This window comes from Hydractinia symbiolongicarpus, chromosome 9 (assembly GCF_029227915.1).
Source record: "Hydractinia symbiolongicarpus strain clone_291-10 chromosome 9, HSymV2.1, whole genome shotgun sequence".
Taxonomy (NCBI): domain Eukaryota; kingdom Metazoa; phylum Cnidaria; class Hydrozoa; order Anthoathecata; family Hydractiniidae; genus Hydractinia; species Hydractinia symbiolongicarpus.
In genome coordinates this window covers 22,617,839-22,637,159 of record NC_079883.1, presented here as the reverse complement: position 1 = coordinate 22,637,159, position 19,321 = coordinate 22,617,839, and the positions used below count along the sequence as shown (strand labels likewise).

General features: G+C 33.2%; 1 protein-coding gene across 1 annotated transcript; it reads left to right on the top strand.

The window, feature by feature from the left end:
- Positions 1–416: 416 nt before the first annotated feature.
- LOC130656785 (RNA helicase aquarius-like) lies at positions 417–18,623 on the top strand. Its single transcript, XM_057459704.1, has 49 exons — positions 417–578; positions 674–733; positions 1,014–1,054; positions 1,421–1,456; positions 1,778–1,823; positions 1,901–1,975; positions 2,259–2,333; positions 2,558–2,617; positions 2,841–2,909; positions 3,034–3,134; positions 3,447–3,523; positions 3,677–3,741; positions 4,023–4,136; positions 4,739–4,959; positions 5,445–5,550; positions 5,740–5,811; positions 5,895–5,943; positions 6,220–6,312; positions 6,689–6,737; positions 6,944–6,995; positions 7,082–7,108; positions 7,801–7,900; positions 8,355–8,452; positions 8,644–8,716; positions 9,199–9,305; positions 9,767–9,826; positions 10,024–10,133; positions 10,303–10,393; positions 11,208–11,245; positions 11,657–11,794; positions 12,172–12,241; positions 12,402–12,512; positions 12,785–12,894; positions 13,054–13,120; positions 13,244–13,312; positions 13,431–13,475; positions 14,053–14,118; positions 14,258–14,305; positions 14,383–14,455; positions 15,021–15,127; positions 15,343–15,414; positions 15,650–15,709; positions 15,945–16,072; positions 16,196–16,367; positions 16,726–16,896; positions 17,133–17,330; positions 17,424–17,486; positions 17,961–18,074; positions 18,311–18,623. The coding sequence occupies exons 1-49, from the start codon at positions 507–509 to the stop codon at positions 18,452–18,454; spliced, it is 4,263 nt and encodes a 1,420-aa protein (XP_057315687.1). The 5' UTR covers positions 417–506; the 3' UTR covers positions 18,455–18,623.
- The last annotated feature ends 698 nt before the right edge of the window (positions 18,624–19,321 follow it).

Below are 19,321 nucleotides of genomic sequence, written 5' to 3'. Positions count from 1 at the left end.
GAAATTTATACATCTAGCAATCATTTTTTATTCCCTGGTTACCAGCATAAATCACACAACCAACACAATGTAAAACACTGTTGCATGGTGATTCATTATCAAGGTGTTAGCTAGAAATTCAAAATGAGGGTCATTGGACCCCAAGTAGAAATCTTCTTGAGAGTCTTCCAGAAGACGAATGGTAGCGTCTAGGAGTCGTAAGTGTTCAAAGAAGGCATATGGTTGAGCATGATTTTGATGTGGATACGTAAAGAGCAATGACATGATATATTTTTTACAATATTTGATATGTATTGTAAATAACTAGAAAGCTCTAAAATGATGTGTATGTTTATGTAATAAATGATTGCTTCCTGTAAAAATGAAATATTATTTATCGTTGGAATACACAATGGGAATTTTTATCTGAACTTATACTTATATACCTAATTTCGTAATTTTTTAGATATAAAAAAAGCATACAAGATTAGAATAATAGCCTTTATCGTAGATGCATTGTGTTCAAAATGGGAGACAAAAAGTTAAAGAACAATTATGCACCTACTGTTGAACAAATTCAAGCAGATGTTTTGACACAAGTACATATCCTACATTTCTTTCATAAACTCACGCACATACTACTGGAATTTTAATTGTAAAATATCTTTCATGTGTAATGTAATTCTAATTTTAGTATGCTCACCAACATTGGGCACATTCAAAGAATGAGACAGAAAAGAAGTTTGATGCAAAGGTAGGTTTGTTGGTTTCTCACATTTTCCTCTTTCAGCATCAATATGAAAAACAAACCTTAGTTGACCTGCAACTATTTTTCTGTGTGCTACTATTTGTTATATAAATATAAAGAAACATAAACTTCAACTGGTTTACATCTGACAGTGTGACAATTGTAGGTAGTGTGAACAAGAATGATTTTTCTTTTTTCTGTTTAGCACGCTATAATATTTGTTATTTAAATGTTTATGATGTTTTAAAATAAAAAAATTAACTAATAAACTTAAACTTAAACTTAGATCATTGATACAATATACGTCGAGGAGTTGCAAGCTAACAAGTATGTCATTTGTTTATTTTGTTTTATACGAATTCTGTTTACTCCCAACTGCGTCTGGAAAAAAATGTTAGGTCATAGAAAGTAGTTCCCTGAGATTTCTAATCAATTGATGCTCAAAATTACAAAGTTTGACTAAATTGATGACTGATTGGGTCATGCTGCCTATTGTTTTGGAATTTCAAATATCGACTCTACGAAATATCAACTCTACAATACCTATGCAAAAACTTTAGAGATTCTGCATTAAGATAATAACATTAAACAGTTATGATATGACTCAATTTTTTTTTTGTTTTTTTGTTTTTGCTGGTAAATTCGAGATGTCTTATTTTTCATATAATTTATGCCTAATCTTTTTTCTTTTAGGTTTCCAATGAAAAGGATAATGTTGTTGGAATTCAGGTATAATTTCTGAATTATTTAAGTGGTAATATAGCAGACATTTGGCTAGTAGTGATATATCATTCCAGCACCCTTTAATTGTAATGCTTATTTATTGCCATTAAAAAACTATTTTGTGTGGTGAGCGAACATATTAGAGAAATGATATGCAATCTCTGGTTCTAATGTAAGTGAGTTACAGTCAGGAGAAATGAAAAGAAATAGGAATTTCTGCAGGGACGCAAAACCTCTTGTTGATTACTGGGTGTAGTCAATTTGAATGTTGTTGTGCCATGTTCACTTTACATACAAATAATCATTGTTTATGTTATTTCGTTTTAGTCAGTATTTGGAAAATTATCTTTGGAAAAACTTCTCTTCAAAAAACGTAAGTAGAGAAACCGTCTACATGATTTATCCTAGAAATTAGAAGACAAGTTAACCGGTGCCATTTTTGTTTTTTAGGCTAGCAGGTCACACATTATATCCATATGCATATTGGTAAATGAAAAGTGTCGTGAAAGAGTACCACCATGGGAGGTTAGACTTACCGTTTTTTTTTATTTTTCTGTTGTTTAATAAAACCCGCGTTGTATGCTTTGTATGCTTTTTTGTATGTGCTGTTTCTTAGAGATTTTTTAATGTAAGGTAAACACAGGAGATATCACTTGTTTTTTTACAGCTAATTAATCGAACGATATTACACAATTGTAGTTGTAGACCACAGTTATAGTTTATGTCAATCCTTTTTTCTCTGATGTAGTTTAATAATAAGTATATTTGGTTTAGAAAGATCATAACATTTGTACTATTCTATGCTTAGGTATTTAAAGAAAAACCTGAAGAGTTTGAACAGTTTTATCAAAATGTTTTGCGTTTAGTAATAACAAAAGATAAGGTATGGTGTTGATTTTAAACTTCAAAGTCATAATTATAAATCACAGATAAAACAGTTTCCAGTTCTAAGTAATTTCGAAAACTTAGAATGTTTTTTTTTTTCATTTCTAGTGTTAAGCAGTTAGAAAGTTTGATGAAATTTTAGAATTTTAGATTCACTTTTTAAGAAGGTTTAACTTTCGTCTGTGCAACTGTGTTAAGTGGTAATTTTTTTCTTATTTTTAGCTCTCCATAAAAGAACGCACTATCCTTCTTATTTTCCTTATAAGATGTTTCAATAGCCTGGTTAGTTTTGTTTTGTTGTGCTTGTTTTTATTTTTTGTAACACAGTATAAATTTGTTAAAGGGCCTGCATGAATGACATCGAACAAAACCAATGCAATTTCAATATTTGATTCAATTCATGCAGAAATACCAGAACATTACTTTTAATCTTCTTAATAACAGCACACTTTTTTCTGGTCTTGTGAAAGATGTGGGTGTTACTTCACGTTTCTATACTTTTTAGGAAGTCGATTTGATTCGTGAACAAGTACAAAAGCTGATTAGTCTGCCCATGTGGACTTGTTTATTACCGGTAGATTCATCACTTTATTTTTTTACTATTTTTCTCTTATATTCTCAACTTTTTTCTCAACTCGTTCTCAATTTTTCCTGTTGATGTATTGCTTTTTCTTATTTTGTTGTTTATGGTCGTTTAGGGTCGTTTGGAACAAGAATTAAAAGCAGTATCACGTTACAGAAAATATTGGAATATAATAAAAAAGAAAGACGCGAAAGCTGATGTTGAAACACTGAAAAAGTATGCTTTTTGAGGTTTTTGGAATTTCTTGTGTGTGTAAAGGAAATCAGAGTGCATAAAAACTACCCATAGCTTAAACTTTTATCTTAATATCATTTTGAATGTTTGAGTTAGGGGTAGTTACTGTAACATCGAGAAATTTAGTTTTAGCAATCAAAAATCTTGTTGACACACTGACTAAACACTGACTGTGAACGATTTTAGGCAATTCGTATTGTACCGGAATGCTGAAAGTAATATTTATATCTGAAAACCAATGGTTTTTAATTAGCAAGTATGACAGTCTGTTAATTTTTTCTGATTATTATTTAGAATGCAATTTGAAAGGACGTTTTTGTCTGACTTGATTGGTGTTTTCTTTACAATATTAAACACGATTCCTGAACAAGGTATTGTAAACCTGCTAATTCATGTTATTAGTAAATATCCGATAATATATCAATATCTCAACTCTCCATTCTTAAAGCAATTTTTTGTCATGTTTCTTCATTTCTATGTTATTATTACCTTAATAATCTATTATTGCTTTATTTCTTTGGTAGGCGACCTTGACAATGAAGCAGTGACATTTTGTGAGCGTTTTATTGAGTTGATGTTGGACTTGCAGGTTACTCAAAATTCTTTGTTATCAGATAAATTGAACTTGCTAGTATATATTTCTGAAAACACGTATACTAATCATACGTGTATATTTATACATAATCCAAAATAAGTTTTGCATTTTCTTCTTTTCGTGAATGCGCTGCAAAAGGTGCTTGTTAAAATCGCTTGGCTTTACCAATTGACTTTAATAATGTTTTTTATGGATTATTGCTAAAAATAAGTAAAAAATAATTAACTGTTTTAAAATTCCACTATCACATCTAATATTTGTGTGGTTGTTTTTAGTCACTTCTTCCAACACGAAGATTCTTCAATGTTTTGATTGACAACCACCATGTTGTTGTCCGATGTCGTTTGTCTAATTTAGCAAAGCATGAAAAAGGAAAATTATTTAATCAGGTAGAGACATGAATCTTGCTTGGTAGTAACTCACAAATTAGATTGTCTGTTAATGTTAAGTTGACCTTTTTGGTGGAGATATCATTACAATGTTGTTTTCTTTTTATTTTGTACAGTATCTTATTTAAATTTTGTTTGTTCGTTTTGTTTGTTCATTTAAAACAACATCTTGGTACATACTGGACATGAAATGCGTTGTTGTGTCTGTTGGGTCAGTGGCTGTTATTTATTGTTTTCTTAAGGAATACAGGTTTAATTTTTGCATAGAATATGGTATAGTGGTAGCGCATTCGGCTTGTAATTACAAGGTTTCAGGTTCGAGTCCTAATTTTAGCGCACTTTAAATGTAGTGTTGTCAGCCCATTTGGTGCCATCTACTGACCTCTAACCGGCTTGTGTGGCAGGCAAGCAAGTTAGAGCAATGTTATACGCATCTCTGGCAGTAATGTAACATAGTTACAGTCGGAGGGGAGGAAGAGCCAGCCATTAGGATGGAATCCCCAAAGACATTAAAACTTCCCGTTGCTTACTTACATATTAATATAGTTATCATTATTGAGCCATTTGATATTTTGAAAATCACATAAATGTTTTATGTTTAGCTTGTTGATATGCTCAAGTTTTACTGTGGCTTCGAAATAAATGATCACACTGGTACAGCCCTTACTGATCATGAAATGACGGAAGTCCATTACGAAAAAATAACGTCACTACAAAGGGCTGTTTTTAAACACTACAGAAATGATGCACTTGACTTTGCAATGGCGAATGTTGCCAATGTTGATACCAGGCAGACTCTTACAAAATATTTTAAAAAGCTTAGGTAAGTGAATTGGAATACTGTTTCTAAAATATTTAAACTATTACTTATGGGAAATCTTTAAAAACAAGGATAAATTTTATCTTGACCGCATCAAATACAGAGTTCTAGGTCCACGTCTGGCTTAGTGGTTATGCAGTTCGCTTTGTGATCACAAGGTCCCTGGTTCGGTCCACTGCGCAGACATGTATAGCAAGCGCCTTTACCACATCTCAGGTCAACCAATCCCATGTGAGGGAAATTGGGTAGGCAATGCTGGTGTATACTTAATGTTTACATTCAGAACACAGGGCTCAAACTGATACCAGTGTTTCCAAACCTGAAGTGGCTATATCCTGTATAAATATTCAAAATAATAGTAATAATAAAAATACATGCTGTTTAAGCTAAGTAAAAACAACATCGATTTTCATTATATGCCTTGCCACAACTGTGTTTTTTTAATTAACATTTATAAAATTAATTTCTGGTTTCTTTTTTGTTTACAGCACCAAAAAGCTTCATGGCATAGCTGCACATTTAAATTTGGTCCCCAAGTTAAAAGAGGTTCCAGAAGGGGAGAAATATGACAAAACATTTTTATTAGAGCTACTGGTAAGTTTGAATTTATGTAAAAAAAGAGAGGTGTTGTAGAAAGCTTCTGTAGTCATTCTAATAATTGTGTTGTACCTCTGTATAAAATTGTTGCAAAGTTTCTGTCGATGAGAATTTACGAGGGCCTTAAAATATATTGCCCTTGTAAAAATACGAATTTAAATAGTGATAATTTTCTTTGTTCTTTAGATATCCAGACATGAAAGAAGATTGTCACAAATACAAATTTTAAATCGAACTCCTTTGTATCCTACAGAACAAGTACGTTTATTGTTTGTTTTTTATGTATTTTTGTTTTTCGTATCTCTTTGTTGTTTTTATAGTTTATTCTCTTGTGTTTGTAGATTTTATGGGATGAAAATGTTGTCCCGACTGCATTTTACTCTGGAGAAGGTAGGGTGGAAATTCTTTAATCATGTGTGTTTTCGCAATCATTTATAATGTATTTATAAATAGTTTAGGTTTCCCGAAAATAGGTTCTTTGTTTTTTGTTCTAGAAAATTAACCCTGGTGATATATAATGAATTAAATGTTTAAATTTTCCAACCGTTGCCACAATTAATTTTTATATTCTGAGGTCTTAAAATTTATAACAAAGCAACACATTGTTTGTCCATTGTTTCAAACAAAGATTGTTGAAATTTCTGTATTATTTCTGTATTATTTCAGGTTGTTTAGCATTACCAAAGTTGAACTTGCAGTTTTTAACCCTCCATGATTATTTGTTACGAAACCACAATTTATTTCAACTCGAATCAACATGTAAGTCGCAGTAATAAAAGTAACTGAATGGTTTTTATATTTCTTGCTATTATAACCATATGCTGCTAAGATTGTCCCATATATGTTGTATATTTGCAATGAAATAACCTTAGGGTTACTGTCAAGTTGATTTTCTCTTTGATGTTTGGTGTTATAAAGTTTGTTATACAAATTATGTAATAACACACCATAGTGTACAAGCTTCCATTATGATGTTCTTCATTTTTTTGAAAAAATCCTGACCAAATTGAAATTGTATAGGAAATACGTTCCAGGCAGTACAGCTACTTAGACGCCATGTGACTCGTGTAGCGTCCTTAAATAAGAATCTAACTTGTATCAGCACACAACTCATAATTTATTGTATCTTATATAGATGAAGTAAGGGGTGATATTGAGGATGCCATAAGCAGAATGAAACCTTGGTATGTTTCTTTTTTTTTCTTCTTTTTTTGTTGTTGTTTTTTTTGTTGTTGTTTTTTAGCAGAATGAAGCCCTAGCATTTTGCCTATTAAACCTTTATACTGATATATTTTTGTTGTGTTTTCAAATTTGCCAAATTTTAAGTTCAGGAAAATTTTTGCAAAAATTAAGCCCAAACTTATTTTTTCATTGTTTTCTTTAAACGTAGGAAAAGTGAATATGGTGAAACGATATTTGATGGTTGGGCTAGAATGGCAGTGGTGAGTAACCATTACAATTGGTGACTCTCGTAGCTAACACTAAAATCAAATGTTTTTTTATTAACCAAATTTTATTTTTCATTTAGCTCATCAATAACTTCAGTGTGATGGAGGTAGGGGCTTTTAAATGTTATTTTGTTTGTTTGTTTGTTTGTTTACTATCGAAGGTAGGAATGAAAGTAGCTACAATTCCCTGCAAAATATGTTAAGACAAGTTGTCCACACAAGTAGTTATATAAGCCATTTCTATACTAGCTTCACATAATTAAAACTTGTCAAAGTTCACTTAGGTTCCATCTCTCAGTGCTTATTGTTGCTGACGTCAGCATGGTTATTTTTCCCCAACTTCAGGGCTTTATGTAGGCTCTGACGTGGGTGGATTATTCCGTAAAACAAACATGTTAGAAGGTGAAGGTACTGCATTTTAAACCCTGCGCACTTAACCTACGCATCAGAAAAAGCAGCACTTTTTGTAGCCAATAGGCTGCAGAGAATTAACAAGTTGAAGTTTTTTTACAATTTGTAAAATAGCCGAAGAATTGCCATTGTCTCAAAAATTTTTGAGGGGTTCTAGTTTTAATTCTGTGGATTTTTTTCTTGGTTTCACACTAACATGAAACATGCTATTCTAACCAAAAGTAGCGTGGAAAGCTGAAAATAGATCTTATTTTTAAGTAATTGTAAATAAATTAAATTTTCCAGCAAGTCTAAAAATTTACTACTAGCAAACAAAACTGTTACACCTTAAGCGAGTGGTAATAAATTTCACTGTAGAACTTTCATTATGTTGCTATGATGTTTCAAGGTTGGGAAGCCGAAAGTAGGAGAAACATGTCCTTCGCGAGTTAAAGCTGACGTTGCAATTACGCTAAGTACACGCCAGATGCTTCGCAAGGAGTGGGAAGGTAGATTGTTTTCATAAAATGTTCTAATTGCTGACTGTTGTGTAAAATTGTCTGAAAAAATAGAAGTAGTACTTAGGTCAACGAAAATTTGGTCAATTTTCCTAATTTTTATATCTTGTGTTATAACATTTCGTGAATTACAATCAAAATGAAATAGGTGAAGTTAATCTTGTTTTATATAATGCTCTGAATACTAAAAGTTTTATTAAAACAAACAAACAGAACATCTAAAATATACAAATAAAATCGAATCTTTTCGTAAGTAAAACTCTCACACCGTCAAGTAAGGACATAACCTTTTTTTCACTTACGAAAAACTTTTTATTTTATTAGTACTTCTTGAATACATTCAAAACTATTGACGCCTGCCAGAAAAATTAACACTCCCAAACTTAGTATTTTTTTTTTTTTTTTTACAATAACAATGTATGACAAATTTTTACTTTATTGTCAGGATTGCGCAAACACGATGTATGCTTTTTAATCACTTTGAGGGCAAAGAAGACATTTAAAACAGTTAAATATGATCGCACGTTACCATTTCATGATCAGGTAAATAAATTTTTAGTTGGCTAGTAATTTGTGACAAGTTTTAAAGCTCAAATTTAATGGAGCAAGTGGAACGAAGTGATAAGAATATTAAAAAAATGTTTTTCTTCGATTAACACTATTAGACAAAACTTGACCCTATTAATAGCACCAATAGCAAATAAATAATTTTTAAGCAAAAATTTTTTTCTTAGTATGGGCTTGAGTATATACGAGGTTGTGAAATTGAAGGAATGTTGGATGAGGAGGGTCATGTGATTGAAGAAGGTAAGTGTACACCCAAAGAATGTAAAGCATGATAGTCAAACTGGTTAAGAAAAAATGTGGATATCATAGAAATTCTTTTTTTTAGTATTGTGGTAGATATTGTGTGTTTACAACAACTTTTTCTGTACAAAAACAGGCTTAACCAAATGCGACATAATAATCCTTCACGCATTATACTCGCCCGTCATGATCAGAGGTCTGATCGGGGTGAAACATTCTCTGTTGAGAATGAAATACGGATGTGCTATGATAAATATTCACCTATATGTATACACACCATCCGGATAACCTATCTGAGTTCATCACTAACATATTGCCGCACGTAGTGTAGTGGGTTCGTCTGCTGCTACCAGTTCTGGGGACCGGGGATCGAATCCCGCTCACTGCTTGGCAGTATGTTAGTGATGAACAAAGTAGTTCTTCTTCAATATAATTTATTATGGTTTTTATGTAACGATGTATTATACCTTTGGTTACTTTAGGTCCAGATCCTAAACCAGTTTTGAAAGGTTCTGATCGCACATATCGTGTTTTGTTGGATTGTAATCAATATGAAGTTGACATGAAGAGAACCAACAATGGAGATGAGGTATGAAAATGGAAACCATATTTTCTTTTCTTATAACTCACACTGGAAATAGGTGTAATGTGAGAGCGCAATTAATTGTAAGCTATTTCCTTTATGTTTTCTGTGCAAATAATGATCTTTGCAACATTTTCATAGTTAAAACATAGTGGATTGTATAAACAGAACTGGAGTCGAGATCTTAATATTTAGTCTTTTTAGAATAGTTTAGCTGATAAATGGTCCATATTCTGAAATTCCTAAATGTCTTTTAATTAGAGAATTCATGTTGGGGATAAAATTAACTTTATATTATGGAAGCCTGTTTGATAGTTTGAGTGCCTCTGGGTCTTCATAAAAATTTGCAAACAGGATAATCAAACTTTCCACCTAGCATTTTGACATGATTAATATTTGAAGTGGCGTTCAATTTCTTGCAGAAGTTGGTACATCCATTTATTTAACTACTATTTTCCTGTCTTCAGGATGTTTATGAAACTTTCAACATTTTTATGAGAAGAAAACCAAAGGAAAATAACTTCAAGGTAATATTCCATTACCTATTACTGATAATGTTTTTCTAGCGACTACCAAGTTAGATAATTGCTCTCATCAGCAGATATGTCTATGAAACATTAAATGTCTCTTTATGATGATGAAGGTCGCTTGTATGTGAAAGAAGAAGTGTTGGTTTTTGTTTAATATTATAATATGGTTTAATCTAACTGAAATTTATTTGTAGGCTGTGCTGGAAACAATCCGTGACCTTATGAACACAGAATGTTTAGTACCGGATTGGATCCACGACATATTTTTGGGTTATGACGACCCTGCCGCCGCTCATTATACAAAGTATATACCTGTTCAATATTCTTTAAAGTTTTCGTTTACAAGTCTGAAGCAAATTTAAATAGGGTATACTTTGGAGTGTGCAGAGAAAGCCTGTTTTCAAACCCCATAACGTGTAATATAGTCCTACTAGATAAGTTTTTTTTATACTACATACCTCTGTCAATTTTAGGATGGACAGTCAAATCACCAAATTAGACTTCGTAGATACATTTCTAACAATAGAACATTTGAAAACGTCATTTCCAAACTATGTATTGAAGGTGAGTTACAAAGGGAGTTTAATGCAGTGAATTGTTATTGAATAATATAGATATAAACTAGTCGTTAACCCGTGGAAAAATCCACGCGGTCGCCCTTCCTTTACATATCACATTTCGTGTTTCCGTTACGGGACACGGTAACCCTTTTGAACAGACAACATACGGCTGTTTAGAGATTTTTTCATGTCATAAACAAGCGAGTTTATTTTGGGCTACGTTTCCACAGCTACAGCTGTCATCGACGGGCAATGATCTAAGTCATCTTTGGCTATTTATTTTTACGGACCTGGACAAAAGCAATAGATAGAATAAAATCTTTCCTTTTTCTAAAAGTTCGCTTTTACAGCAAAACTTCTACAGGAAAAAAATTTAAAAAAATTCGCTTGTTCATGACATTATAAAATCTGAATTATTTAATGACGATTGCTATACAGATAAGTGGTAATATTTTAAATGCAGTCAATTGTTTTCCCATTTGTTGTTGCTCTGTAACCTGCATTAGTTAAAAATTCTCAAAATTAGAATAAATAAATAAATAATGAATAAATAACTAGGGGTATTTAAAAGTACTTTGGCGTTAGTCTCTTTTTTAAGCGCTTAGCTTTTTTTGAACATATTTTATTAACAAGGCACCTCTCCCTCGCCCTCTCCGCAAAGCGCCCAAGGTGGCTATCAGAGTTTGATTAATTTCTAACAAGTGATTTGCGATAGAAAAAAGAGGTGAATTGATTTTATTTTGTTTTGTTGAAGTTATCTTGCTTGTTTTTTTCCTTCACTAAGTGAATTACCTGATTTTAAAACTCTAAACTTTTAGTGTGATTTCGAAGAGAAACTCCAAGTTCCGCCATTCAAGTAAGTTTGTTGATCAATGTGTAATTTCCCCACTGAGAGCTTTTTATAACGGCAGTATTATTGCCATAAAGTTTTTAAGGTTCTTTAATAAGGTTCTTTATTTTCCTCAAGGGAGGAAAATAAAGAACCGTCTGCTCATTTCCACCTCTTTAATATTAAGGAATCTTAACTGCAGAATTATTTTTTACAATGATTCGTGGCCGAGTCGTTACGGGGTGCGTTTCGTAACCACAAAGTGCGTGGTTCGTTCCTCCACGCGGGTATGTTTAGCAAACATTTACCACAGCTACAGGTCAACCGATGCCATGTGGTATGAGAGAAATTAGATAAGCACTGCTAACACAGGATTGTGAAAATAGCAAGTGCTTTCAAAATTCGTGAAATAAAACTGTTTTTTGCTTTGTTTCATAGAATCACTTTTCCAGATGAGAAAATCACAAGGAAACGAAAAGCTGAAGAAGGCACTCCGGTAGTCGAGAAGAAAGAAATTATTGTTGAACCATACGTCATTCCAAACCGAGGACCGTATCCTTATAACAAGCCAAAAATGTAAGTTTTGCTGGTTCCTCCTTATATAAATCCTGTGTTAAAATGCTTACAAAAGATGAAGAAAGAGAGAAATTGCCCAAAATTCTTCTATTCTTACGTACTTTTTGGGTGAGATATCGTTATTAAAATACGCACACCAAAAACATCAGTATTTTCTACTCAAAGCTTTTAACCTTTGCGAGCAAAGTATATTTTACGATCTTTATTTTTAGTTAGCTTTTGTTTTCAATTCGCTCAATGTTACTAAACTTCCCATACTGTTTTTTTTTCTGCTGTTTCGCCTTCTCATTAAGCTTTTTTAAAGCTTGTTTTTGCTTTTTGCATATTCTAGTAGAATTTTATATAATCTTCTAAATGATTTTTTTCTTGTTTTTAAGGAATACTGTTCCGTTCACACCTACACAAGTTGAAGCCATCAAATCTGGCATGGAGCCTGGCCTCACCATGGTAGCTAACCTTTTTATAAAAATAATTCCTAGTGTAATCCATCCCTTAAATTGTTTCTTCGCCTCGTGTAACGGTACCTGCGAATATCTTATTCTTTCTCTTTTTTTGACTTTTTATCCTGTAAGTTACTCGTGGATTGAGTTACGTATATCGTTTTTAGGTTGTTGGTCCACCTGGTACGGGAAAGACTGATGTAGCTGTCCAAATCATTTCTAATATCTACCATAACTTCCCTGAGCAGAGAACACTTATCGTTACACACTCGAATCAGGTAAGTTAGAACAGCTTTTTGTGATTCAATGTTACTGTAGCAAAGATTAAAGATTATCTGAAATAAAATAGAAGTCCTTTGTAAGTAACTGTTGGTAGGTATAATATTAACAATATATAAATACACGGTTTTTATAAGCAACATTTTGTAAGCGACATGGAGCTTAAACAAAGCAACCAGTAAGCAACAGCCCAAACTGATCTGATTATAAAAAAGGTAATTTATAGGTAATTTCTTAAATGACTTAACTACGATTTGCTGTTGTTGTGTAGGCGTTAAATCAACTATTTGAAAAAATCATGGCGCTTGATATTGACGAAAGACATCTTTTACGTTTGGGACATGGTGAAGAATCTTTGGAGACTGAGAAAGATTTTAGCAGGTATGAGAATTTATTTATTGATTTTGTTCAGCAAAATTTGTTATTAAAAAAAGAGGTTATCAAAATTGAGTTGGAAGCTTAAGAACTAGTTTATTGTGATGATATGATGCTGGCGATAAGTTTTAAAATATTCTTTTTTTTTCACGATGTTTCTCATAGATATGGTCGGGTCAACTTCGTATTGGCTAGACGTTTGCATCTCTTAGAAGAAGTGCAACGCCTTCAGGTATACTGATTAATATGATAGTACAGTAACGAGTCTGCCATTTTGTGGATTTTCAGATTGATTAATTCACTTAGTTTAGCTTTCTGTTTGCATACACAAACATAACTATCCTTTTACTTTCAGCAAAGTTTGGGAGTGACAGGAGACGTTGCATACACGTGTGAAACAGCTGGCCATTTCTACCTGTATCAAGTAATATTTATTTGTTAATATTTTTTATATTTTATTTCTTTACTTAGATTGAAATACAATTTTTTTTCTTTTCCCGCAGATATTAAATTCAAGTCTTTCTTTTTTACTTTTTTTTCAGGTCGTAGCAAGATGGGAAGAGTATCTCAGTAATCTAAAGAAAAAAGTAAGCTATTAATGTGTTGTTGGTGCTTCGGGTAAAAAAACTGCAAGATGTGCGTAAATATTAAAATAAAGGGTGCGTAGTATACCTGGGAGTATCTGCTTAGACCTAAAATGGTAGAACCAATAGGATTTTATACTTAACTCAGGGTAAAAGTTAGGGTAAAACTCTATGATTAAGCAAGTCCTTGAAATCACTCATATAAAAACTTGTTTCTTAATTCCAAAATCGCTAAAGAAGTTTTCATTTGGTCTTAACCAATAATAGTTATTATGAGGTAAGACTCGGGAAGAATTTTCTTAGGGAGTGTTTAGGCTAATTTCCTAATGGTAATTTTAGGTCAAAGTTTATCTTGTTAATTTCCTAAATATATTGACACAATATTAGGTGCGTCAAAAGGAGACGTGTTTGTAGAGACCTTGTTTCTTCGTCACTTCGTTAATTCGTCCCTTCGTTTATAGTTTGTTCGTTTGTTTGTTTCGTTCAGTTCGTACTGTAGTCCGTTCGTCTATGCGATTTGTGTGTTTGTTTTTCACGACAAGTGTACTAAGGCGTCATAACTTGTTTTTTTATCTTTTAGCCTGGAGATGTGGAAGCTATCGATGAACTGTTCCCATTTAAGATATATTTTTTGAATGCACCAAAGGTAGGCGCGTTGTTTACACAATGTTTTGAAGGGCTGAGCTTAAATGCATTAAGATAGAGTATTACAAAAACTGGAAAGAAATATTTGTATATTGTACGTATGTCAATGAATTAATATAGTTATAATTTAAATCTTTTAGCCACTATTTAAAAGAAGATCATACGAAGAAGATTGGGATATAGCAGAGGTGAGATAAAAATTCAACCAGTGTAATCGCTTGCGTCACTTCTTAAGTTCAAACTATAAAAAAGGCTGTGTTTTCAGGGTTGTTTTCGTCATCTTCAAAAGATTTTCACAGAATTGGAAGAATTCAGAGCTTTCGAGTTATTGCGAAGTGGTAAGCCTGATAAACTTTTTCAAGGACTATTTACTTATTTATTATTGGGTGATCCTAAACTTGATCATAGCAACTTAACAACTTAAAGGGGCTACGAAACGGCTGTTGGTTTTCGACTTTGGTGACTTACACGATTTTTTTTTCTTGTTTTTAGAAAATAAAATAAAAAAAGTAGCAGATCATCATAAAAATTAATTAGTGATAAACAGCTTGTCTAGACGTCTATGTGGTTGTAAAGTGTGTTTAATTTCTTGCACCTTGACCTTTTGAGTGGTCCGTTTATTACACGTAATTCATCGTAAATTGCGGGGATTGAGCTTATTGAATCGTTTCGTAGCCCCTTTAAGGTAACGTGATATTTTAATAATCTATAAAAGTAACAGATACTCAACGTCTTAGTAATTACTAAAGAACATAACAAACCAATTGAGATAAACCTAAAGAGTATTCTTTTACTTGCGTACATCATTTGTTATATACCTATCTATACAGAACACCATGCGGGTAGCCTATATTTGGTATATTGTCGACGGCTATAGCATTCTTTCTCATCTTTTCTTCCTAGGTCGAGACAGGTCGAAGTACTTGCTTATTAAGACTGCCAAAATTATTGCAATGACTTGTACACATGCAGCTCTACGAAGGAGAGACTTGGTAGAGTTGAACTTCAAGGTAAGTTTATGATGTAGGAGCTAGTAAAAATGTAGGGTATTCATCTTCGCTTAGTTTTTTGAGCTATTTATTGTTTATAACCAGTTATAGTCAGTTAATAGTACACTATGATCTCTTTCTGCCCCCTCCCCATCTATTTTTATCAACTCCTACAGTTGTGTGTTTCAATCTTTTCTGTATATTTTTTATAACTTCTGTAACTTTTCACGTTATAGTATGATAATGTATTGATGGAAGAGGCTGCACAAATATTAGAGATTGAAACCTTCATACCTCTTATGTTGCAGGTAACGGCAGATATTTTATTCCTAATTTGAAGAATTTTATTCCAACGTTTTGTTGTATACTGTGAAGCTTGCAGTCACATAGACATCAATATTTTACTCTGTTCACATGTCACAGCTTTGCATGCCATTATGTGTGAATTTATAAAGTTTTACTACGTAGCATCATCTGTTTTATCACAGCCATTTTTAATTTATTTTAAGTCAGATTACATCAATATATTCGCTGTGTTTTTAGAATCCAGAAGATGGATATAATCGTTTGAAGAGAGTAATTTTAATCGGTGATCACCATCAGGTATTTTATGACATTCTTTGCCGTTGATTTTATCTGAATTCGCCCCTACTGGTTTTATCCGTTCTATCAGAACCCTTAACTAATCAGCAGTCGAATTTTTTTTCTCAGTGTTTGGTTTGGTAATCTATAAGCATGCTGAATGTTTTAAAAAGACGGTTTACGCATCTTTAGAACAACTGTATAATGTCCATGATATAGAGCCTGCGACTGAAAATATTCTTTCTTTGTTTTTTAGTTACCGCCTGTCATCAAGAATATGGCGTTCCAAAAGTTTTCGAACATGGAACAGTCCTTATTCACACGATTTGTTCGACTGGGTGTTCCTTATGTTGAGCTAGATGCTCAAGGGCGTGCCCGCCCAAGGTAGACCATACTTTGTCCTTAAAAATAGTTAATCCCTCTATCTGAGTTTATGTTTTCTGCGACTTTGTCGTTTGAATATATGTTTGCGCATGTTTCAGCTTTCACCAACGTTTTTATTTTTAGTCTGTGTCAGTTGTACAGTTGGAGATACGACAATCTTGGTAATCTACAGCACGTTGTATCATGGCCGAAATTTAAAGTTGCAAACCCCGGGTTATTTTATGACTACCAACTTATAAATATTTCTGATTTTAACGGAGTCGGGGAGTCGGAACCAAACCCGTATTTTTATCAGGTATTATTTATCAGTTGTACGCCCGTGAATAAATCCATCGGTGAATTCCGTGCATTTTTCATAAACTCGTGATTTACTTTGTGAGAGGTTGTAGTATAATCGGCAAAAATTTCGCATTTTTAACTTCGTGCATGGATATTTCGTGCATGAATATTTCGTGCCTACGGTAGCGCGACTTTGGCTTCACTCACACACAGATACAATACGGCTACTAATAAGAAACAAAACTCATGACGTAATAGAAAAATCGTACTACCATTTTGAAAAATATCACGTTGCTTACTTAAGACTATTTGAATATGCAAATCAGTATTAGTTAATAGCCTATTTGACGTCAAATATTTGTTTTCTATTTTAGAATTTAGGTGAAGCAGAATATTGCGTTGCATTGTTTATGTACATGCGGTTGCTAGGTTACCCAGCCTCTTCAATATCTATCTTGACCACCTATAATGGTCAGAAGCACTTGATTCGTGACGTCATCAACAAAAGATGCGCGGACAGCCCATTGATTGGTAGACCTCACAAGGTATGTATTATGATTGGTTGAAATATTTCCGTAAAAGTCGGTATAAATAATCTGCTACTGCAGGTTGAACACAAAGCAAGTGCTATTCTAACCTGTCGAGATCGTTGTTAAATGCATTATGTTTGTTTGGCAAGGTTTAGGCTCAACAATTTATTCAATAAACATTTAAATCGCGTGCAACAATACTAGCAACAGTAACTTGACTTTATTTTTTACGCCGTAAACATCCATTCTAGGTGACAACTGTTGACAGATATCAAGGACAACAAAACGATTACATCATCTTGTCGTTAGTACGAACGAAAACTGTCGGACACATTCGTGATGTTCGTCGGTTAATTGTCGCAATGTCTCGTGCCCGACTTGGATTGTATGTTTTCGCACGCGTTAGTTTGTTTGAAAATTGTTTCGAGTTACGACCAGCTTTTGCACAGGTAAGACGCTTAGCCAAACATGAATGTATGCCTCCCATAAAAATCAAAATTTTAATAGAGCGCTTACGGTGTTTATTTTTTTCGTGTTTGTAGTTGATGTCAAGACCAATGGAATTGTTTTTGGCGCCTCATGAAAAGTACCCATCACACAGACCTGTAAGTGTATGTCAATGACGTGCGAATATTTCTTCGTAATGAGTTCAAAATAGACTTTCTTTCCGTCTGGTTCAAACATTGACGCCTGCTTTGCAGCTACCAGGAAAAATTGATAAAATAGTACCAATTCTTCAATTGAGTAAGCACTACGTGAGAATTTTTCGCCAGTTTCGCTATTTTTGGCCTTTTTCGCGAGAATAGTTTTCGTACTTTTTTATATTGACGATTCGTGAAATATAACGTACGCAAAGGGTTGCATCCATTGTTTAGAGCTCGAAACGCTGATCAAAATATTGCGAAGGATATACTAGATATGAAAGAGAATTTAAAAATATATCAATCTCATTGTCCAGATAGTGAAAATCAAAATGAAAATTTACTGAAAGAGATTAGATTTTTGTCAAAAATAGTCCTGGTCTCAAAACGTTATTTCCTGAAGGTAGTTCTTTAACGTTAGTATTTAATGACTTTTAGATTGCCACACCTCCTGATGGGAAGCCATATGTGGTACAAGACATGCCTCAGTTAGCCCAATTTGTTTATAATATGTACTCAGAAAAACTTAAAACCATCGAGTTGAATGAAAAGGTAAGATTTTTTTTCCCCTACATTGGATCAATGCCCTTCTGATTTTTTTCACAGTGAAAAGTGGCCTTAACGATTTATTGGTTGGTTTCAACGTTAACTTTTGTGGTTTGTGAAGTTAAGCTAAGAAACATAAAGTACTCATACTGATTATTTAAATGGGCGTTGGGTACAGCGTGGCGTTTATTTGCGGGCGTTCATTTGAAGATTGCAGTATGAAAAACAACGTTACATTTTAGGTAAAACAAGAACAGGCAAAAAAAGTAGAGAAAGTTGAACCTGAAGTTGTACCAAAAGATGAAGAAGAAGAAAATGTTGAGAAACCGATGGAGACTGGTGAACTTATTGTGAACGAAGTTGGCGAAGACATAACAGATAAATAGATGACAGTTGTTTCAATCGTTGCTTTCTTAACTGCGTGATAGAATGATTAAATCTCTCGACATTACAATCACAGCTGAAAAAATCGAGCTTTTTACATTTTTTGATATGGACATATTTATACACGTACAGGTTTTGTATTTACGAGAAAGTAAACTGTGTCAACTTAAATCTTTTTTATCATCTTGTGGAAGCTGACTTTTACCAGGGTTCTTCATGGCCTTTGTAATCCTGAAATTATAGATGACTTGCCAATGTTTGCAAAAGTTTGCGGTTTTTTGTAGGGAAGAAAGCAGGACTATATAGGGTATACGACTATTAAGGAAATTCTAACTATTTAGAATCACAAAGACAAAATTGTGGAGACAACTAAGGTTTTTTTGGATTTTTATATATATGCCCGAAAACATCTAGTTGTTACTTCTTCGCCACCGGTAGAAGATCAACTTTTTCCACGTGCGCGGTAACAGAGTTCGAAGTTTATTAGCACTCGGGGGCGTGATGTAAGTTTGAAAAGATGATCATACTGACGTGAGAAGCAATCGGCACGTTGGAATTTAGATTCAACTTAATAGGTCCTAATTTCGCTGATCTGTAAACTTCTAAAAATCTTAAATTGCATGAATAAAATACTTGGGAGGCATTTAAAAAGGGAGACGGTTATGTAATACGATCAAAGAAGAAGGAAGGGGAGCGGGTCTTTTGTTTTGTGTACGTTAGCTTTCTAAACACATTTTTTCTTTTCTGATTGACTGTTTACGGTCATGCGATACTAGTGCGTTGTAATGACGGTTAGATGCGTAAAAAAAAATGACTTCCTGAAAATGTTTTTCTTTTCTGATTCTTTGCTTTGCAAGCGATGCAAGGAG